This window comes from Leucoraja erinacea, chromosome 22, assembly GCF_028641065.1.
Source record: "Leucoraja erinacea ecotype New England chromosome 22, Leri_hhj_1, whole genome shotgun sequence".
Classification (NCBI taxonomy): Eukaryota; Metazoa; Chordata; class Chondrichthyes; order Rajiformes; family Rajidae; genus Leucoraja; species Leucoraja erinaceus.
The window spans coordinates 29,313,998-29,338,273 of NC_073398.1; the positions used below are offsets into that span (position 1 = coordinate 29,313,998).

At 40.5% G+C, this 24,276-nt stretch overlaps 1 protein-coding gene across 1 annotated transcript in view; it reads right to left on the reverse strand.

The window, feature by feature from the left end:
• The window catches only part of LOC129707916 (collagen alpha-1(VII) chain-like), a 260,386-nt gene that overhangs the window by 93,873 nt on the left and 142,237 nt on the right, over positions 1–24,276 (reverse strand). Inside the window, 8 exon segments of the mRNA XM_055653380.1 lie at positions 351–431; positions 916–993; positions 11,231–11,275; positions 12,888–13,049; positions 16,678–16,839; positions 18,625–18,759; positions 22,205–22,240; positions 22,838–22,876. Of these exon segments, the coding sequence (XP_055509355.1) occupies positions 351–431; positions 916–993; positions 11,231–11,275; positions 12,888–13,049; positions 16,678–16,839; positions 18,625–18,759; positions 22,205–22,240; positions 22,838–22,876 (738 nt within the window).

Sequence of the window (24,276 nt, forward strand, 5' to 3'; positions counted from 1 at the left end):
ATGTGTGGTGGTATCTCAATTGCCTTCTGTTTTTGCCCAAGTACTCGAACATCACTAACATCTATTGGAGATTAGTATGCTGTAGAATGGCACTGATCCTTCTAACAGTCAACCCCAAAATATAATGGCCGTACAGTGAACTGAGCTATTCAACTATCAAAGGTAGACAAAAAAGCTGGGGAAACTCAGCGGATGAGACAGCATCTATGGAGCGAAGGAATAAGAGACATTTTGGGTCGAGACCCTTCTTCAGACTGATTCAACCTACCAAGTCAGATACAATAAAGCTGTTTAATCTCCTGCAATGCAATACTTTCAAGGATGGTTAATTATGGATGAAATGCGTGTACCTCCCTTCCTTGTGATCGAAGTTTTTTTCTTGCCCTCAGTTTCTTTTCTTTCCTAATTTCCGCTGCTCCTGATATCCATGTCTGCAACATAAAATTATAGCCCATAAGATATACCTACCAGGTTTCACCATCTCAGTGGATGTAAAATATTCAATTTTGATGATGTTTTGAAGATACTTATGAATGTATAAATTGGTTTCCCAGACAATTTTAAACCCTCAATCAATAATACCCTCTGGCACTGTTATGTGGTTGTGTATTGGATCGCACTTTGTGCAAATTGCTGCAGAATTCCCTATCACCGCTACAGTGACCACACTCCATTAGCGATAACGTTCTGTGGAATGGCATTGTAGGCATATATAACTTTAAATTAATGTAGGGTTTCCACACTGTTCACGGTGCTGCACTTAAACATATTTCTGACACTATTCTGTAAAGGTGAAGCATGACCAATGTTATTCAGATGGAATATTTCTTAATTATTTATTAGAACATGTGTAATCATTTTTAGTACGAAGTATCGCTCAGACCTGCTGATTAACGGATGCACGTTTTTGTTTACCTGGTCTTCCAGGAGTGGGTCCATTCTTCTTACTCTTCTTAAAATCTTTTCTGAAGACTCTGTGGGATATTGATTAGCCTGTTTCAAAAAAAATTTGAATTTGTGAAATAAAGTTAAAAATCTAATGCATCATCTCCAATGTTTTAAAGATTGTTCTATATATTGTCACATCTCCTCATCTAACTAACTAGATGCTTTATGCAGATGTTGCTCGAGAAATAGAAACCAATGATGTATGGGGAGGAAATGGCCTAGACCACGGTATTTGTCTTTATATGATTTTTTATTAACATTAACAAGAGATATCCATGCATTTAGAATTAGATGTGTGTGACACAACTAAGAATTTAAAGAGCATTCATTTTCCATTTCATCAATTGTTAAAAATATGCCTCAACATTAATTCTCAGTCTTAATTCCAGACGGAAATCTCTGAGGCGCTGATGTGATTATTTCCAAATTTATACATTGGCATAGACTATCAATTTACGTAGTTGAAATTAGCATTGAATTAGAGTAACTTCATTTCTGTGGCTCCAGTTTTTGCATTAGTGTTATGAGCAATTCTACACATACATAGACCAGAAAATTGTGTTTTATTTATTTAGTTTGGATTTGAATCAGGTCCTGGAGATGCAAGCCCAAGTATAATTTTGCGAGGCTCCAAAGCTGTATTCCTCTTTTTCATCAGCGTTATTTTAACCAGGAATGTCCTATACCTAAAGGTAGACAAAAGTGCTGGAGGAACTCAGCGGGTGCGGCAGCATCTATGGAGCAAAGAAAATAGGCAATGTTTCGGGCCGAAACCCTTCTTCAGACTGATGCAGGGTGGGGGAGGGGAAGCATTTTCTTCTCCCCCCCCCCCCCACCCCCACCCTGCATCAGTCTGAAGAAGGGTTTCGGTCCAAAACGTTGCCTATTTCCTGCACTCCATAGATGCTGCCGCACCCGCTGAGTTTCTCCAGCACTTTTGTCTACCTTTGATTTTCCAACATCTGCAGTTCCTTCTTGAATATGTCCTATACCTGTAACAGAATCTCTCAAAATGACCTTGTTGTGTCTGACTCTATCAACTATAGTGTAGCTCTGGTCTACATGAAAATTTGAGAAAGAAAAATCCTTCGGCATAGCATAAACAACATCTCAATTGTGATGGAAGGGGATATGTTATGAAGGCAGTTTGATTGTGCAGCTTGTTGGAGCTTAGGCTGACCGGGTGTAACATATGTTGAAGCTGCCAGCATCTCACTACCATTGAAGTATTGAGCTTTGCTTCTTCTGTATAATTTTGCATAGCAAAGGGAAAAAAGATATCAGGAGGCACTGCCTAGTGGGCATTAAACCAAGGCATCACTGGGGGAAGCTATAGGTAATGGAGAGACTGGAGAATTCCCCCTTCCTTGTGATCAAAGTTTTTTTCTTGCCCTGGATGGATTGTCCTGGAAGATCACAAATGGATTGTGATATGTGTGAGAAGAGGAACAATTTGATAGAAAAACTATTAACCTGTAGATCTCTCAATTAATCGGATACGGTTAGACAAACAGAAAATGCAATTCTTCGTCTCCATTAAAGAGCGAAAAGAATGAGTGCAGAGAAAGGGCATGAAAGGTGCAAATAAACTCAAGACAACATGCTGTAAGGTCGCAAATGTTAGGACAGATGAAAGTAACGTTATTGTGATAGAGATGGGAACATTGAGAAAAAGGGCTATTGAGAAGCACAAAAGGTCGACAGCTGACATCTATAACAGCTGATCGTGCAGCATGCAATGAATCATAATAATGAAACTTGGAGACTTATAATGGAGGAGCAGGATGCAATTACCTTGATAGAAACTTGATCAGGGATGACACTAAAGATTAAATATGCTCGGCTAAAATGTTCTCACAGAGATAAAGAAGAAGTATGAAAGACTGGTGGCCTTATTAATTAAGGCAACAGCTTCTGGTGCAGAAGCATGTACTGTACACTATGGTTTAAAATTATAATGAATCTGACACTGCATCTCCAATTCATTTTGCACATCTAAAGAAATAAACTGCATTTGATGTTTGGTGAGTGCTGTATGGTGTAATTATGAGGAAATATGTAGAATATGAAAGGATATGCTTGAGGTAATGGGATGAACTCGATAAAAATAAAGGGAAAGGAAGTCCAATATAGTGACTTGAAATGTAAATAGAGATCTAACTCAATGAATGTGTGAAAAGGATAGCTGAAGGGAGACATTGAGCCTTGAAGAAATGTTTAAAAATAAGGCGAATAAGCGACAGATTAAATGATACAATGAGGCAAAATCAAAAAGGAGGGTCAAATATATGACTGGAACCTACAAAATCTATATTTCTTAGCATTTCTTGGCCAAGGTGAAGCCATCTTCTGTGGAGCCAAGCCTTGATATGAAGTACAATCAGGGTAAATGTAAAGGGTACATTTCACCAGCTCACAGACTGATCCTTTTGGCAGTCGGGCTCTTTTTGAGGTCCAGACTGCAATTGAATTTGCCCCCCCCCCCAAGAAAAAGATCTAAAAAATCCTTGTATTGTTTGAAATGGCTCTCAAACGTAAGCAAGAATTTATTGAATGTCCAGAAAATGCAATATTCATGTAGGATGTTAGTTATGTCATAAATAGTTTTGAAATTAGTTTTCTTATGTTATTTTCTCGGTCAATCGGAGATGGTTAAGAACCTTTGAGTTGGAAGACTGTTTTCATCAAAGGCATGAAAAACTTGATCACTTATATCTATTATAATATCCTTTTTATAAGATGTATTTACTGCACCACGGGACCAGCTCACAATTTGTGGTTTGAGTCTTTGGGTACAATTGAAGACCTCATACAACATAGGCACCAAAGTCTTGAAGGGTGGGCTCAATGTGTCATCAATAAGAATGTTTCCTTTGCTCTTGATTCCTCCTGCTCTCTTTGCCTGAAGGCAACTACTCACATTGTGCACTCTTCACCCTAGTACCTGTAATACGGACGTCTCTTAGCTATTTATTTGACATTCTCTTGCACATTCTCAAAGACATCTGGGAAGAGACAGAGGCTAAGACTTTTGCCTCCATCACAGTGAGGAGGTGCTTGGTGACCTCACTGTGGTGGATGTTAATTTGTGTTTATTGTATGTTTTGTTATTTATTATTATTGTGTATGACTGCAGGCAATGAAATTCCGTTCAGACCGAAAGGTCTGAATGACAATAAAGGAATCTAAGTCTAAGAAAAACGATAGAAATATTAAAAATTAATATATTTAAAATTTTCATTAATTTTTGACAAGTTTGTTTCCAGGCTGCTCAGCAATCCGACTGGGGATTTATATAACATTTCTTGCCAGAGATGCTGGCACACTGCATGGATGGACAGAGTGTGTGGGTTTAGAATATTGGCAAGAGTGTGAGGAGGGATTTTTGTAAGTAGGCTGTGGCCACTAGTAATGTGTCCAACCAGAATGTTTGGATATCTCAGCCAAGCCTGGTTCCTATTTTTGCCTACCTATCAACTCTGGATATTGTTAAGGATCAGGAACACACCCCTTCTCCTCCCAGTTGTTCTGAAACCAACAAATCTTATGATTGTTCTGTCTAGGTTATGAGAGAGGTAACTGAAGTTAAGATCTGTTGGAAGGAACTGCAGATGCTGGGTTAAACCGAAGATATATAGAAAATGCTGGAGTAACTCAGAGGGGCAGGCAGCATCTCTGGAGAGAAGGATTGGGTGATGTTTTTGATCAGGACCCTTCTTCAGTCTCTCCAGAGATGCTGCCTGTCCCGCTGAGTTACTCCAACATTTTGTATGTATCTGAAGTTAAGATCTTTCTAATCTCTACAGTTTAAAATTGAATCTAGAATTAGGATGAGTTGGAATCCTTGCGATAACCGTAATGTTCTTCGATGTTCATTGCAAACAATGGTTCAGGAATGTCTGTCAAGATAACCTGTCAAGCCAAGTTTGGGCACTTGGGTTAGATTGAGGCTGGTGTATGTATTTATAAAATTGTGGCTTCTGTTCATTTTTATGCTCTGCAGTGCAGTTATTTATTATGCTAAAATCACTAAGTGAAGTGTTGCTGAAATGTCTAGCAGAGTTACATGGAGTGAGTGTTTTCAGAGTAAAGAGCGGTCTATGTCCCTGAAAAATCAGTTCAGATTTTCTGCCCAAACACTTTCCAAATGAAGGGAATTTTCCTGTGAAAAGTTGGTGTCCTTCTGATATCCTTAATGTTCTTCGATGTTCACGGCATGCAATGGTTCAGGAATGTCTGAACATAAACCAAGAAATTAACCCTCTGATGTTATCGGGGGGGGGGGGGGGGGGGGGGAGAGTGCAGTGGAGAGATAAGTTTATTAGGCCTTCCATCACAGCGATGTGATGGATGTTTATGTAAATTATGTTGTGTCTTGGGTCTATGTGTTTGTAATGTATGGCTGCAGAAACGGCATTTCGTTTGGACCTCAAGGGGTCCAAATGACAATTAAATGTATCTTATCTTATCTTATCTCGTATCTTATCTTATGCTATAATCATGATTTAAAAGATTATTTTATTCTTCATTGTTCACAATTGAATTGATATTTCATATGACCCAGCTTTATTTAATTTCAACGGCAAGAATATTTCCACCAAAGTTTCTAGGTCATTGTCCTCACTCCCCAATTACAGGATGACAATGTCACATGCAAGGACAGCGTGTTTTCCCGATTCCTAATTGTCCCCAAGACTGAGCAAATGACCAGGCTACTTCAGAAGATGGTTAAATGGCAACCATGTTGGTGGAGCCTTGGCCATGAATAGGATTTCAAAAGGAGGGAAATTCATGGAATTCTCTGTGCTGGAGGGCTGTAGTGTCCTTTCTATTGATTACAATCAAAACAGAGATCAAGGTTTAAATAAAGGAATGTGAATAGGACAGGAAAACGGTGCTTAAGGTACAAGGTCAGCTATGGCAGAGCAGTTCTGCAGGATAGTGAAGAGTAAAAGACTTGGATAGAGTGGATGTGGAGAGGATGTTTCCACTAGTGGGAGAGTCTAGGTCAAAATTAAAGGACATTATTTTATGAAGGAGATGAGGAGACATTGCTTTAGTCAGAGGGTGGTGTATCTGTGGAATTCTTTGCCACAGAAGGCTCTGGAGGCCAAGTCAGTGGATATGTTTAAGGCAGAGGTAAATGGATTCTTGATTAGTATAGGTGTCAGAGGTTATGGGGAGAAGGCTGAAGTATGGGGTTAAGAGGGAGAGATAGATCAGCCATGATTGAATGGCAGAGTAGACTTGATGGGCCGATTTGCCTAATTTTCGCCCATCACTTATGACCTTATGATCAAATGGCCTGCAACTGCTCCTATATGTTCTTATTCACTGTGTTTAAGAAGGAACTGCAGATGCTGGAGAATCGAAGGTTACACAAAAAAGCTGGAGAAACTCAGCGGGTGCAGAGGGTTTCGGCCCGAAACGTTGCCTATTTCCTTCGCTCCATAGATGCTGCTGCACCCGCTGAGTTTCTCCAGCTTTTTTGTGTAACCCTGTTCTTATTCACTTCCTGACGGACATTGGTGATCCTGGTTTTCAAAACCAGGCGGTGCTGGCTCGAAGGGCCGAATGGCCTACTCCTGCACATATTGTCTATTTCTAAAACAATTTCATAGATTTTTAGTTCCGTTATTTAATTGCTTAATCTGAATGCCCCAGGTAATGTGATGGCATCAGAATTCTAATCCTCGGATCAATGAATCGGGTCTCCACTAGCATCACCTATTCCTTCTCTCCAGAGATGCTGCCTGTCCCGCTGAGATACTCCAGCATTTTGTGTCTATCTTCAGGATAATAACAACCACTATGTTACCATAGCAAGCAATAAAGGCTAACATTTAGTCATGTTATCTAGATGGTGAGAAAACTCACGATTGAAACTTTATTTTTTTATTGAAATGTGGTTCAATAAAATCCACGAAGAAATGTTTCTTTTAAGACAAGGGTAGTTTATTTTTGTATTTTACAAGGCATGTGTTATTTTTCCTTTGCGCATTAAGTACAAATACAAAATTCAAACTTTCCTTTCTGCAAAGTAACAGAACTCAAGAAAATGGTCTTACAAAACAAGGCAACTTACTTGTCTAGGTCTTTTTGAAAATACACACAACCAGATAAAATTCTTAGAACATTTAAAATCTTTAGTTGCAAAGTCATTTCACGACTTTTTCTGGGAAGCTCAGCTCCTGCAGATATTAAGCTGAGGTAGAGTTTTCTTAGAGAACTTGATTCTAATTGGCATGACAATTTAAGAGCAGCTAATAAGTGCATTTGTAGATCGTAACGTGCAGCTTCATTCTGTACGTTTTTCAACAATTGATGAATTGTTATGCTTGTTAAAATGGGAAAAAAATGATCTATTGAGGGGAACTGTATGTTGTATCTATTGTTGTCACTTGCTATTGATGTTAAGCCTTCACGGGGCCTATACATTATAGACTAGAGTTCAATAGAGTGAAATTATGTTCCAACACCACCTTAGACTCCAACGCAGCGCGATGCTTTTTACTGAACAGGTGTAGTTTCCAAATTGCCAAGTCTGTGGAGCCATGCTGAAACTACCAGCTTAGAGTCTGCATGTAATACATCAGAGACACAAGAAACTGCAGATGTTGGAATCTTGAGCAAAAAGCAAAGAGCTGGAGGAACTCAGCAGATCAGGTAGCAGCTTTGGAGGGAATGGACGGATGACGTTTCGCATCGGGGCAACTTTGTGCTGGTAACTTGATCTGGGAAGACTTAGGTTAAATTTTTAAGGTAACTAGGAAAAGAATAAAAGAATTGGATTAATTTGACATTTCCTTCTAAGAGCTGGGACAGATACAATGAATGGATTATACAACTGATTCTGTGCCTCGTCGTTCAATGTTTCTAATTATTCTCACTGGATCTGTAAACCCCGTCAGAAGAGGAGACATAAAAGCCTTCATTGCAGATTAGATTAACACTCTGATTTACCCACTACCTCTGGATATCAGGAACATACATAGACCATTTGACTCATAAAGTCTCATGGGTTATTTCACAATTAAGTAGATATTTATCTCTTTAGCAGAACTGCAATATTCTGTGGCAGTGCTTCCATAATCTCTCAACCGTTTCAGGATATTTTTCAGGGCTTTGGTTTTGACCTTAGTTCTGGAGAGTCCTGGTCAAGTGTAAAGTCACTGCTCGGTCATCGACTCAATTCACAACTTTAAAAACCTAACCCCACTTGTCCCACAATGAATCTTTCGATTCAGTTTTACACCTGTAACCTGAAAGTACCAGGATCTTTAAAACTCATTGGCTGGCAGTTCATTCTACAGCAAGACAATGATTTTTCTTTATTATAGAGAGAATTGTTCTGTCATCAGCTGTGGAGGTCTTCCTTGGCCTGCCAGTCCCTTTGCAATTAGTAAGCTCACCGGTGCTCTCTTTCTTCTTAATGATGTTCCAGTTCTCTAACAGTTTTATTCTTGTTTCTCAGTCTCATAATGGTTTTTTTTTATTTTCATTGGCACAACTTTGTTCCTCATGTGGATAAACAGCAATAAAAGTTTCCAAAAGCTTTAGGAGAGTTCCCACTTCCCTCACCTCACTCACCAACAACAACAACACCACAGTTACATCTGTGGAGTCTTTTAAGTTCCTGGGAACCATCATCCCCAAGGGCCTTAAGTGGGACTCCACAGTCAAAAAGGCACAACAGAGGATGTACTTCCTGTGGCAGCTGAGGAAGCACAATCTGCCACAGGCCATGATGGTCCAATTCTACACGACCATCGTAGAGTCTGTCCTCACCTTCTCCATCATGGTCTGGTTTGGCTCAGCCACCAAGCACGACACCTGGAGGCTGCAGCGAATCGTCTGATTCAGTGAACCGGCTGAGAAGGTTATTGGCTGCAACCTTCCCTCCATTGACGAACTGTACACTGCAAGGGCCAGGAAGCAAGTGGGTAAGATCATCTCTGACCCCTCTCACCCTGGCCACAAAGTATTTGAATCACTTCCCTCTGGAAGGCGACTCCGGACTGTCAAATCTGCCACAACTGGACATAAAAAAAACTTTTTTCCACAAGGTGTATCTCTACTCAATAACCAAAATTCTGTGGCCTCCTTTTGCTCTGGTATTTTATTTAATTCACATGTTTAATCAATAATGTTTTATTATTAATGTTTAATATTTTATGTATCATTCTTAACTGTCACTGTATGTCATGTTGTCACTTGTGGGCGGAGCACCAAGCCAAATTCCTTGTATGTGAATACTTGGCCAATAAACTCATTCATTCAAAGGTGATGGAAAGACTGGAGGAAAGACTAGGTGCTGAGAGCTCTCTTATATCTGCATTAATGAGGCAATTAAACACCTGAGCAATTACAAACACCTGCGAAGCCACGTGTCCCAAACATTACGGTGCCCTGAAATGGGGGGACTATGTATAAACAGCTGTAATTTCTACGTGGTGAAACCAAAATGTATAAAAATGGCCTTTATTAAAATCTGACAATGTGCACTTTAACCACATGTGATTTTTTTTTTTCTATTGCAAATCTCAAATATTGGAGTAGAGGCAAATAAATAAATGATGGGTCATTGTCCCAAATAGGGCACTGTATATTGCCTGCACTTTATTGAATCATTGAAGGGAGAAATGATGGTAGCATTGTTTGTTGGGGGAACTATCCATTGATTTTAACCCACAGACTGGGAATGACATATTGCGATTTTATTTTCATAAGACTACTATTTATTTAACGCATCATAAATTTACAACGCAGCAGTTGTAGGAAATATTTCTGCTGGAAGAAGATACCATGGCCCATTGCCAGCATGAGAATATAGAGTCAAATATTCACAAGCCTGGATCACATGGTGTATAAAAATACTTGGGCACGTTCTCTCCAAAATGCATGATATCAACTTTGCTTATTGCCTTCTCACAATGATTTAATTGTTTATATTTAGACAGAATGGTTGAACTATAATAGAGATAAATATCATGTACTAGAGAGGATTTTCATTCAAAAGGTTTACAAACCTGGATTTATTTGGAAAATTGCTGATTTTTTTAAGGATTGACATTTTTTCCATGATATCAACGCATTACTTGATCTGATTACTGCTTACTTTTGATTCATGAAAATCCACGAGACTGATATTAGAAATGCCATTTACTCTGGGACTGTCTCCCTGGAATTCAAAGACCCATATGCTTTCTTCATCATCGCATCTAACTGCGAAACAATCTTTAGGAGTTTTTGGACTTGTACATCAAGATCCCTCTATTTCTTATTACTCTCTCGGGTCCTAACATACATTGTGTGTCCTACTCTTCTTTGATTTCCTAAAATATATCCCAACACACTTGTGGGAAGGAGCTCTAAATCTACATAAGCATTTACTGCTTCCTGTTCATTTCCAAAGATTGACTATGTTGCTTTGCTGTTGACTTTCTCTTCAAAAGCAATACTTTTCCCCACATCTATTGTGTCAAGCTGATGTCATGTTTTAAACACATCAACCAGATCATTCTTCAATTTCCTTTGCTAAAAAATACTTGAGACGATTCTAAATCCTGTCCTGGAGGCTCTGGAATCATTCACGCAAATCAGTCCAATATATCCTTCTTCGCTGCGATGCTCTGTACCAGTTACAACATGCCAGCAGATCTGTCCAGGGCTCCAAATACATTAAAACATTTTGTATTTGGCAGTCCTTTGTATTCCTGACACCTAGTGACAATGACCAAAACTCCACGAGCCCTATGATTGCTTTGTGCAATGGTGGGACATGATAATGTATGTGGTGGGACGTCCAGGATCATTAAGATTTCCTAGTTTCTCGTTATTTTAGGAAATACCCTTTAATAGTATTTTGGTCCAAAGTGTATGAGCTCATACATGCCTATATTGCCAAGATAAAGTGCAGATATATGGGAGAAATTATACTTTGGTCACCACTAGTAAACATACTCAAGTGTATTGGACACTGATTTCACTCCCCCCCCCTGCACAAAGTTGGTTTTGCAATCATGTTCTGCACAGATACTGTGGGCCGAATGGCCTGTTCCTATGCTGTACCGTTCTATGTTCCACACAGTCCGTTCCATTTAACTCAGTGTAACAGTGTGGAATAGAACTGGCAGTTAAAGCTCTTGCATACTTCTAGTACCAAGATCAAAGTCAAATCTACCCCTGTTTTTGACACCTATATGTGATTCAGTGAGATTGTAGGAGCAAAAATAGTTGTGAGATCACGTACTTGTAGTTAGTAACAAGTGTATATACTTACTGTTGAGGCCTGTTTGTTTTTATGTCTCCTTGCTTTTTGCTTCATCTGTTAAAGATACAGAACCAAAGATAGCTTAAATGTTGCTCAAAGAGACCGAATGAGCAGAGGAAGTTACAACAGGTTATTTTAACTGATAGAAAATAAATATTAGATAATGCAGTCAGAAATTAGGTAATGTTTGTGCAGGTTTCCCTAGTAACTCACAGCACGACCCTCAAAACCTCCAGCTGAATGTTGTAAACAGCTGAATACAATCTCTTACACTGTTTCCATGGATATTGCATTGGAATTTCAGGGCCTACATAATTAACCACACTTTATTTGAAAGGGGAATGTTTGAGGGTGATCATTGGATCCTGAAATACCCCAGATCCTTTGCACCAACAGACCCTTCAAATGGGAGGGGCACAGCAATCGTGCTTGTTCAATCTTGCAGAATGGGACAGAGAATGGCAATGCTCTGAATTTCAACTTAATTTCATATGGTATCAAGCAGGAACAGCAGAATGCCCTCTGTATACGATGTAGTGCCAGAGGACCGGTTTAACATCCATTTTACTGTGAGGTACTTCGAACTCCTGCAAGTGATACAACGCTCCTTAGATAAGTATTGTCAGGGACCAAGGACTGGATGTGGACTTTTGGATGAGATCAGGGACTGATAAAGATGTGGGGAGATAACATCCCAGGCCAGGAGATGAAGCATGGCTTGGGAGAGTGGAAAATGATTTGGGATTTAGAGAGAAATATTGTTAGGGGCCATAGATAGTTGCAGTCATTTTCTGCCTTGTGCGTTTATTGTCGAGGATGATTTTTAATATTTTAGATCTCCTTATGGTTACCTGGGTCTCTCCATACCTCTTGTATTGAAACCCCTAATTTAGGGTCCTCCCCTGCCAATGGGAAAGGTCTCCTGTTGACACCTTGCAGTAGCAGAAAGGATCAGTGCCATTGTTATCTGCCTACACCTCATGGCTAATCCTTATGCTGACGTCCTGTCCCAAAGAACAGTGAACTAATCTTTGTATAACCAGGGCTCCAAATCCATGTCATCCACCTGTTCCCTTCTTCATATTGCCGTAAAGTTCATAATTTCATAAATTCTACGAGTAGAATTAGGCTGATCAAGTCTACCCCACCATTCAATCATGGCTGATCTATCTCTCCCTCTCAACCCCATTTTCCTGACTTCTCCCCATAACTCCTGACACCCTTACTTATCAGGAATCTGTCAATCTACGCCTTGAAAAGATCCATTGACTTGGCTTCCACAGCTTTATATGGTAATGACTTCCACAGATTCACCAGCCTCTGACTAAAGAAATTCCCTCTCATCTTCTTCCTAAAGGTATTGAGGCTATGGCCTCTAGTCCCAGTTTCTCACACTTGTGGAAACATTCTCTACACATCGACTCTATCCAGGCCTTCCACTATTCAGTAAGTTTCAATAAGGTCCCCCCCACTCATCCTTCTAAACTCCACAGAACCAGTGCTATCAAACGCTCATCATATGTTAACCCAATCATTCCTGGGATCATTCTCGTAAACCTCCTCTGGACCCTCTCCAACGCCAACACATCCTTCCTCAGATATGAGGCCCAAACTGGGTAAAGCGACTGGGTTGGTGCCAACCTCTGTAACATGGAATCTGGCTTACCTTGGTTGTGCTTGTCATGGTCCGATTACCAGCCACTGGTCCATTGAGATATGAACCACTCCTGTCCGGAACTGATGATATGTCACTGGTTTCACCATCAACTGCTACTGAAATTCCAGGACTGTCTTCTTTACCCTTATTCCTCACACCCTCAGACACTTCCTGTGTAACCAGAGAACAAAAGTCAATGAATAAAACCAAAATAAGTTCCAGTGCAAAAATTGAAATGAACTTTGTCAGATCTGCTAAATACGAGCTGTGTTATCACTAACAGTCAATCAAATTGTTTGTAAAATTAAATCTTGAAATTGACCAAAATAAAATAAAGGCAGTGTCAGGGTGAATTGTCATTACAAATCTAAAATAGGATGGTGGGGATCTTTGCCACAATGGGGATGGGTGTCAGACATGGAAGGAACAAAATCCATGGCAGCCAAAGAACAGCTGGACGTTTTCCTTGTGGCTACGTGGATTATCTCCGGGTGCCCCGGATTCCTCCCACATTCCAAAGACGTACAGGTTTGTAGTTTAATTGGCTTGGTGTATGTGTAAATTGTCCCTAGTGTGTGTGTGTGTGGGGTAGTGTTGATGTGCGGGGGTCGCTGGTCGGTGCGGACTCAGTGGGCCGAAGTGCCTGTTTCTGTGCTATATCTTTAAAACTAAAAACTACACAAGAACTTTCCATGGAGATGAGGGGAACACACAGGGGAAATTGGGTCACAGTGACTCTCTGCCCCAATGAGTCTGCACCATGAGTGGCCACATCCAAACTTCAAGATAATCGGAGGGCAGAAATCAGTGCCATTCTAGTATAAATTGTATTAAAAAGCTACAATCAATCATGGAATGGTGATCCGTTTTCAATAATCTCATACATAACATTTGTGTAAATGTGTGCAAGACATTAGTATCAGTGTGGAGACCTCATTACAGTCATGCAACAAGGAAACAAGCCACACATTGTGGGCTGAAGGGCCTGTTCCGGTGCTGTACTGTTCTTCATTCAGCCTACTCTGCATGCACAGAACAATAAATGTATAGTGCATTCAGAAAGTATTCAGGGCCCTTCACTTTTACCACATTTTGTTACGTTACAGCCTTATTCTAAAATGGATTAGATTCATTCATTTTATATAATAAATCTACACACTACCCACCAATAAAAAAAGCGAAAACGTGTTTTGCAAAGTAATTAAAAAGAAATAACTGAAATATCACATTTACTTAAGTATTCAGGCCCTTTACTCAGTACTTTGTTGAGGCACCTTTGGCAGCGATTACAGCCTCAAGTCTTTTTGGATTTGACACTACAAGCTTGGCAAATCTGTATTTGGGTAATTTCTCCCATTCTTCTCTGCAGATCCTCTCAAGCTCTGTCAGGTTGGATGGGGAGCATCGATGCACAGCTATTTTCAGGTCCCTCCAGAAATGTTCGATCGGGTTGAAGTCCGGGCTCTTGTTGGGCTACTCAAGGACATTGACAGACTTGTCACAAAGCCACTCCTGCGTTGTCTTGGCTGTGTGCTTAGGGTCGTTGTCCTGTTCGAAGGTGAACCTCTGCCCCTGTCTGAGGCCAAGAAAGCTCTGGTGCAGGTTTTCATCAAGGATCTCTCTGTACTGTGCTACCATCACCATGACTCACTGTAGTATGATATGGTATTTGCCAAGTGATGAGCAGTGCCTGGTTTCCTCCAGACGTGACGGTAGGCATTGTGACAAATTTTGGTTTAATCAGACCAAAGAATCTTGTTTTTCATGCCTTTTGGCAAACTCCAAGTGGGCTGTCATGTGCCTTTTACTGAGAAGTGGCTTCCGTCTGGCCACTCTACCATAAAGGCCCGAATGGTGGAGTGCCGTATATATAGTTGTCCTTCTGGAAGGTTCTCCCATCTTCACAGAGGAACTCTGGAGCTCTGTCAGAGTGACCATCGGGTTCTTGGTCACCTCCCTCAACAAGGCCCTTCACCCCCAGTTGCTCAATTTGGCTGGGCGGCCAGCTCATTGAAGTGTCTTGGTGGTTCAACTGTGGGACCTTATATAGCCAGGTGCGTGCCTTTCCAAATCATATCCAATCAATTTAATTTACCACTGGTGGACTCCAATCAAGTTGTAGAAACATTTCAAGGATATTCAATGGAAACAGGATGAACCTAAGCTCAATTTTCAGTGTCATAGCAAAGGGTCTGAAAACTTATGTAAATATGATTTTTCAATTATTTCTTTTTAATTACTCTGCAAAATTTCTAAACACCTGTTTTAGCTTCATCATTCTGGGGTATTGTGTGTAGGTTGATCATAACAAAAATAATTTATTCCATTCTAAAATAAGGCTGTAGCGTAACAATTTGTGGAAATAGTGAAGGGATCTGAATACTTTCTGAATGCACTGCCCATCTAAGCTAATCGCATTGTTTCCTTTTGAATCTCCATTAGCTTTACCTGATTTAATTGATATCTCTTTCTTAATCTCAGCACTCCATGCTCCCAGTTCTTTGGGTGCATTCAATAAGCCCAAACCTAAGGTTGACTGATGTTCTAATTGCTGCTAGCGTGTCAGTGCTACTTAAAGACAAAGCCCAAGCCAACCCTGGGAACTTATCCTTTGTAGATTCCCTTGAATTTGTTGGCGATGTATTGAATTCCTTGGCGCTCCACACCAGTGTGTGAATGGCAATCACCTTCCAAAAAGCCGTGCGCTCCTGATTTCTGGGTGTACTCCCACACTGGGATTCCAACCATTGTCCCATTTCATTGCTCTCTCAGATGTGTGTTGAACTCTTGTAAAGAGCAATATTGAAATTTGTCATCCAAAGTGGTCATTAGTATGCTGTTAATGGACAAATAGATCCTATTCTAATATTCCTCATGTGGACAATGATAAAAATGGTACATGTTGCAGCTTATCTAGAGAGAATCTCAAATGAACTTTGTCTGAATTTTATAAAACTCTAGAAACGCAATCCTCATGTGATTTGAATGTCTTGGGATATGGTGCATTTGCTGTACGCAGTGTAGCTGATGTACATCATCAGCACTGTGGTGTGCATAGCCACTTTCAATGTAACTACCTTATAACCTCCTGCAATACATAGGCAAAAAGCTGCAAGTGTGACATACTCTGCATTCCCCATGTCTACATATGTAAGTGAGTCTGACAAAGTGAGAATTTTTAAATTAGTGTCTTCTTGCTCAAATCCTAGCTGACATCAACCTTCCATAAACCTCCCCAACCCACAGTTATGCTGAAATCCAGCTCTACACTTCGGGGTTCCTCCATTTCAAGGGCCCCAACTCCAGGTTAAGTTTAGATACCTTGGGTCTAAGTTCTGAAATTAATTCCTTAAAATATAGCCAGTCACCCACTGATCCTCTCCCCGCCACACTCGTTCTCCTCTTTTAAGACAGCTGTAATGGGGCCTGTTCCACTTTCACGATCTTTTTTTTTACTCGTGGACATTTTTCATCAGGCTAGAAAAACGCCCCGACCTACTTGATGCCACGAGTACCTACGACTAGCATCATGACCTACCTACGACTTACCTACGACCTCGTGACGACCATGCTGCGAGTATTAGTCAAGGGAAAACTTGGCAGAGGTCGAGAATTAGGTTGTGAAAGTGGAACAGGCCCTTAAGACATATTTAAGCACACCAAACATTTCTGCTGCCTATCTGGTCTATCCTTCCAGTACCATTTCTAGGACTTGAGGTAATCCTCCAGTTTCAGCCCACCAGTAATTTATAAATGTTTACCATAATAAATGTTATTTTTTTCTTTGTTCAGCTGTTACCTTCACTCTTACACCATGCAATGAAGTGCTTCCACTCCGGAATACATGGGCTTCGTCCAGATGGGCAAAATCTGGTGTCTCCGAGTCAAACTCCTCCACCACCTCTTGCGTTTCAGAGAGAGATTGACTGGCAAGGTTGTACTTCAGGGATGAGCCCTGTACCTGAATCAAGAGGTGAAACAAAAACTCATTTGCTATCTGATCTTGCTGAAGTTACAATAGATTAATTCTGAATTACTACTAAATTACATGGAAGACAATTTGAAAATTAGATGGATTTGCACCTTCTAGATTTTTACATGCAAAATGATGTAAACCTCACATAGATTGTACTAACAATCATTCCAGCTGAAATCGTCCTAGCAGAAAATTGGTCTAGACCAGCGGTGGGGAACCTGTGGCGTTAAGGCCGCATGCAGCCTTCTAGGCCATTAAGTGCGGCCTTTTGAATGAATCCAAATTTTGTAGAACAAATCCTTTTATTTTTATTAATATGTTTTTGTTCGTCTTTTATTATTTTAATTTTAATCTTAAAATGAACGTATTTAAAAAACCAAAGAGAAAAAGAAGATTCAACAAAATAACCCTATATATAATTGAAGTTTCTTGGATGTGGCCTTATTAGATTACAGCTAAATTAATGCGGCCTTCCAACATGAAAAGGTTCCCCACTCCTGGTCTAGACATTTCGAAACGCTATTCCCTTTCTCCCTCCTTTTGTCTTCCGGGCTTGCAATGTCTTATTTCTCCCTTACTGATGTAGGAGCCCAAAGGTGCAACATACTATCTTCATGGATCAGCATCAGTATACATTGCACTCACTTGTGCATGACAGGATGCATGACAGAGATAGTTGCAAGCTGTTGGAAAGGACTGTGGTGAGCACATACAGAGTCACTGGCCTGTCCGCCACTGGGAGGATAATCCAGGCACAAGAATTTGGCTCACGGTCTTTTCCTGGGATTTCACATATCCCCCCCTTCCTTTCTCTTCCCCCACAAGGGGTCACAGCTTAAGGATAAGGGGGAAAATCCTTTCTTCATTTTTTTCACCAGCCTGGAACTCTCTGCCACAGAGGGTAGTTGAGCCCAGTTCATTGAACTATATTTAAGAGGGAGTTAGATAAGGGGATTGGAGAGAAGGCAGGTACGGGATACTGAGTTGGATGATCAGCCACCAGGCTCGAAGGGCCGAATGGCCTACTCCCCCTCCACCCCCGCCCCTATGCAGTCCTTCCTCTGGTTTCCCCTTCCACAAGTCCTCCTCTGGTTTCAAATTCTCTTCAATTATTTTTGTCTCACACCTATCTTTTCATCGCTAGGCTTTGTCCACCCAACTGCCTATGAAAAATCCCCTTTGCCTAAGTTAACCTTTTACTTGCCATGCTTTGTCCTGCTCATCCTTTCTTCATAAGACTATATAATGTGATAGGAGTCGAATTAGGCCATTCGACCCATCAAGTCTACTCTGCCATTCAATCATGGCTAATCTATCTCTCCCTCCTAACCCCATTCTCCTGCCTTCTCCCATAATCTCTGACACCCTTCTTCTAACTTTCTTCATCCTTCCTCCCCGCTACAGCAGTCTGAAGAAGGGTTCCGACCCAAAACATCCCCAACCCATGTTCTCCAGGGTGCCGCCTGGCCCAATGAGTTACTCTAGCACTTTGCGTCTCTTTTGTAAACCAGCATCTGGAGTTCCTTGATTCAACATAGCAGAGGAACTCTTTATAATCCCTCACATGCTAGATTGCATCTCGCCAGTAGTGTTTTTGAGTCATCAATAATACATACGGAACCATAGGGATTGTGTTTAATATATATAAGGAATAAAGAGCATCATTTAATATACAAAAAAGTACCAGGAATCAGGATTTCAATGATAAGAAACAAACTATTCTCCTCCAATAAAATCTATATATATCAGACAAAATCTGCTTCAACTCACTTTCAATTCATCCACCTGTTTAAAATCATGGATTTTCCTTGTAGTCTTGTCTTTTTTGGAACTTGTGAGCTGCTGAAGAACTTCCTCCATTCCATTTTGAAGAAGTCTATCAATTAATTCTTTTAAAAGAGATAGCTGCAAAATACATTTCATAATTAATATGTGGTATCAGTAAACTATGATCTCCAATTTGCAGTATGAATGGAATGTATACATGATTGTTTTATGGAAAAGATTGTAAGCTCATTCTTGCTTTATCCTTTTATAACGCAACAGTTTTAAGAATATTCAAACCAACAAACTGGACTGTAGGACAGTATCCCAGTTGGGGCACCAATGACATGTAATTACAAGATAGACACAAAATGCTGGAGTACCTCTGCGGGACAGGCAGCATCTCTGGAGAGAAGGAATGGCTGACGTTTTGCGTCGAGAACCTTCTTCATAGTCTGAACCTTCTTCACGTCACCCATTCCTTCAGAGATGCTGCCTGCCCTGCTGAGTTACTCCAGCATTTTGTGTCTATCTTCAGCATCTGCAGTTCCTTCATACACATTATGTGAATACAATATTGACCATACTCCAAAAATGGCTGTAATACACTTGGGATACTCTTGTGATATACAGGTTTAGAGTTTAGAGATACAGCATGGAAACAGGCCCTTCGGCCCACTCAGTTCACGCCAACCATTGAGCACCCGTTCACACTAGTTCTATCCCATGTAAAACAGTGCATGGGACACTGGCAACATTTGTTAACATACTTAAATCCTTTCAAAAGATGATGCTTTTCACAATGAACCAGTGACCATTTTTATGATCCTCACTGTTTAAAAAGACTTGCATTTATTTTGAACCTTTCAAACTTCAGGATGCTCCAAATCACGTTACAGTCAAAAAGTACATTACAAAGGGCTGCCCGATGATAGCTTATGATGCAATAAAGAGGAAACCATTCATTGTGAAGTTAGCCAGGATCATCATGCAAATTACAGATGGACGTTCAATATGAATGCAAAGAAATGATCATGCATCACATTAAAATCATCCCTGCAACTTGGAATCATCATAACAAGGGCCTGTCCCACTTTCGAATGCTCCCGAGTTTCCCCGATTCAAACTTGCACAATGTTTGTAACAAGTCCGTAGGAGGTCGTAGGAGTTCGTAGATATATCGTAGCGGCTTGTTATGCAAGCCGTAGGTATTCGTGGCATCAGGTAAGTCGGGACGCTTTTTCCAGCCCGATATAAAATGTCCACGAGTAAAAAAATGGTCGGGATGAAAAAATTAAGTTGTGAAAGTGATACAGGCCCTTTAGTTTCCAACTGTCTTTAGCTTATGGCCCCCTTACTTGAATATCTACTTTGTTGCTTTGTAACAGGGCAAGAGAAGTGTCCTCTGTAGAATGCAATTGAGCATGAGTGAACTAAAGTGGATGCATTTTTGCTCTGATATATATCTCAAGATGGATTTTCTAATTGTAAATGTATTTGGCATAATTAAGTAATGAAATAATTAAGGAAATATCAATAATAATTAAACTAAACATATAATTCCTGGAATGTATTCAAGAGCACAAATGCTTTTGAATCATGCCATGGTGAGATGGGTGTGGCTCAAGTGATTCACACTCTCACTTCTGAAACTAATTCAAGTCCTACTTCCCACACAAATCTCCAGATAAATATTCCACTGTAATATTCAGTGAGTGCTTCACTGCCAGAGGCGTTATATTTTGGATAAGACATTAATCCGAGGCCCTACCAATTTTGCAAGTAGAATGTGAAAGATCTCATGGTACAAGGAGAGCAAGGGAGTTTTCCTAGTGTCCTTGCCAATATAGATCCCCCAGACAATGTTACTAGAGACATAATTACTGAATTACTGGCTGTAACCACATTACAATTCAGGGAGCCAATTTGGTATTGTTATGTAAATACAATATTGACCATACTCCACAAATAGCTGTAAAACACTTGGGGTACTGTTTTGATATACAGGTTTAGAATTTAGAGATACAGCGTGGAAACAGGGCCTTCAGCCCACGCCAAATATTGATCACCCCTTCACACAAGTTCTATGTTCTCCTTCTTTTTTTTTTATCCACTCCCTACACACTAGGGGTAATTTACACGGGCCAATTAACCAACAAACATACATGCATGCCTTTGGGATGTGGGGAGAAACCGGAGCACCCGGAGGAAACCCATGCAGTCACAAAAAGAACATGCAAACTCCACACTGACAGCACCTGAGGTCAGGATTGAAGATGGGTCTCTGGCAGTGTGAGGCAGTGGCTATACCAGCTGCACAATTGTGCCATCCTCATGCAAGTCTTTTTCACATCTGTACACTCTTAGGCTTTTGTACTTTTTACATAAACATATAAATCATGGTTTTTCTGCTTACCAAACTACTTGAACGTTTCCATCATCGTTTCCTACTGGTTTTAATTATAATTATTTACTTTCTTGCAATATATATTCATTTATAGATTTGAACAAATTAGTAGTGACGAATTAGTGCAGACTAGTTTATTCCTGCTGGTAAATTCCTGTACCACATTCTTGAGGCAAGGTGGACTGCTGTCTGAAACAGGTATTAGGCACCTGGACTATATTAAACCTAAAGTAGTCCAGGTGCCTAAAATCCCTAAAAAAGGCCTAAAAAACTGTAGAAATTGCCCAGTAAAAAAATAAATTGCCCCTAGTTTAAAGACTTGGTTTCTAGAATCAGTCATTTTAACAGTTTAAAAATAAGTCATGAATATAAAAGATGGGACATAGAAACATAGAAATTAGGTGCAGGAGTAGGCCATTCGGCCCTTCGAGCCTGCACCGCCATTCAATATGATCATGGTTGATCATCCAACTCAGTATCCCGTACCTGCCTTCTCTCCATACCCCCTGATCCCCTTAGCCACAAGGGCCACATCTAAGTCCCTCTTAAATATAGCCAATGAACTGGCCTCAACTACCCTCTGTGGCAGAGAGTTCCAGAGATTCACCACTCTCTGTGTGAAAAAAGTTCTTCTCATCTCGGTTTTAAAGGATTTCCCCCTTATCCTTAAGCTGTGACCCCTTTGTCCTGGACTTCCCTAACATCGGGAACAATCTTCCTGCATCTAGCCTGTCCAACCCCTTAAGAATTTTGTAAGTTTCTATAAGATCCCCTCTCAATCTCCTAAATTCTAGAGAGTATAAACCAAGTCTATCCAGTCTTTCTTCATAAGACAGTCCTGACATCCCAGGAATCAGTCTGGTGAACCGTCTCTGCACTCCCTCTATGGCAATAATGTCCTTCCTCAGATTTGGAGACCAGATTTGGACAATGTCTATGTAAATTGATCACAAACATTTTCACTCATAAACTGGTAGATTTCTATCCTTTCCAATAATTGAAAACAGGCACAATGGAATCCCGATTGATCATGCTATCACAAATAGAAATTGTTTGACTGTGGTCTTGAAATTGGGCAAATGATCGTCACAATGGTGTTGTTACTTTAGACATGTACATAGAGATACTACTGTATTAGTTAAGATGATTGATGCTCCAAATTCTAAATGATCTACATACCTTTATACCATAAATGTCAAAAAGCTTCTCTAAATCCTGCATGAACAAAAAGAAAAATGAATTTAAAAAACATTGGCTGGGTTAACACTATAGTACTTTCAGGACAGACAAAACAGGCAGTCTTTAAAGTTGATAGAATGAAACCAAAAGTAAGAAGTTTTTAGTAGGAACTTCGTTTTGTCTGTTGTATAATTGTGGGCTGTCCCACTTACGTGGCTTTTTCAACGACAGCCGATAGGTCGTTGCAGGCCGCCGAAAATTTTCAACATGTTGAAAATCCAGCGGCGACCAGAAAGACGCAACGACTCTTTGTGCGACTGAGAGGCCCACTCACGGCCATAAAGGTGATACGCCGGTGACATGTCGTGGGGTGAAGCCTGTATGATCACGAGTAGTCGCCCAAAGAGTCGTACCTTGTTCTGGTCGCCGCTGGATTTTCAACATGTTGAAAATTTTCGACAACCTGCAACGACCTATGACAGGTGCCAGCAGTCGCCGAAAAAGTTGCATCAGTGGGACAGGCCCATAACAGACCGAAATAACGTGCTTTAGCTAGATTGAGGAGACTGCAAAACCATCAGCATATTACATACAGTTACCTCAGATGAGGCAATTATTAAAGTGCTGCCAAACCTTAATATCAACTCCTTTTCCTTGTTGTCCAGGATCACCCTTAAAAAAAATAGTAATTTGTTAAAGTATTGGAGGAAAACGTCAGAGAATGCACAATCAAGCAATCTTTATTATGTCCTTTCTAAAAAGCAATGTGGGATGGGTATAGGAGCTGCACTGGTAGATGGATTACAATGAGGGGGCAGAAGGTTGGCACCTTGTGCAATTGTCACCTCTATAGGAAGTAGCTTAAGTTTCAGTTTAATTTATTGTCACGTGTCCTGAGGTACAGTGAAAAGTTTTAGTTGTGTACTATCCAGTCAGGAGAAAGACAAAATGTGATTACAATCGAGCCATTTACAGTGTTTAGATACATAGAAACATAGAAAATAGGTGCAGGCGGAGGCCATTCGGCCCTTCGAGCCAGCACCGCCATTCATTGTGATCATGGCTGATCGTCCCCTATCAATAACCCGTGCCTGCCTTCTCCCCATATCCCTTGACTCCACTAGCCCCCAGAGCTCTATCTAACTCTCTCTTAAATCCATCCAGTGACTTGGCCTCCACTGCCCTCTGTGGCAGGGCATTCCATAAATAATACATGATAAGGGAATAATGTTTAATGCAAGCTTAAGCCAGCAAAGTCCGATCAAGGATAGTCCGTGGGTCACAAAAGAGATAGATAGTAGTTCAGCACTGCTCTCTGGTTGTGGTAATCACAGAACCAGCATGTGGGGTTTTATGAGGTTGGCAATCAGGGAGCTGATTTTGGGGATTGCAGTACATGGATTGAGAGGCGAGTGTTAGGAGCAGCTGTGTGGTGTTGGGGTAATTGAAAAGTTGGAATTGAGACTGGTGGATGAGGCATTCAGTGCCCTGATTGAAGTTGGTGGGATGCCACAAGGTAGAAGGCAAGTCATATGGCTTAACTTGGTGGGCTTTAGTGAAACAGCACCATGAAAATTATATTGAACGGGAAAGATGTTATGTGGTGTAATTCTATCATGGCATTGCATCAAACAAATAAGTGTGACTCATGCTGCGAAATTTCCAGTGCATAACAAATCAGTGCTGACGTGCTGTTCTTGCTGATCGTTTTGAAAGGAAGTCCATTTTCGATCCTAAAATTAGCTGTGAAATATGATTAAAGTTTGTGCATGGCAGGAAAGACCAGCAGTTAACTAGAAATGCTGCGGGTACTTAGCAATTCACAGATTCCTTATGAGAGAGAGAAATGGGGGCAATGCTTAAAGTTGAGGAATCTCCAAGAAATCTGATTCATTGAATCTATTTCTCTCTGCATAAATGCTGCTTGATCTGCTGAGTATCCCTGGCTTTTTATGTTCTCATTTTGGATTTCTAGCATCTGCTGCAGTTTTGCTTTTCTGTGCTTAATGGTTATGGTTGTAGGATCTGTGCTGGTTTGGACTCCAGGGAGAACCATTGTCCTTTTAGGGAAC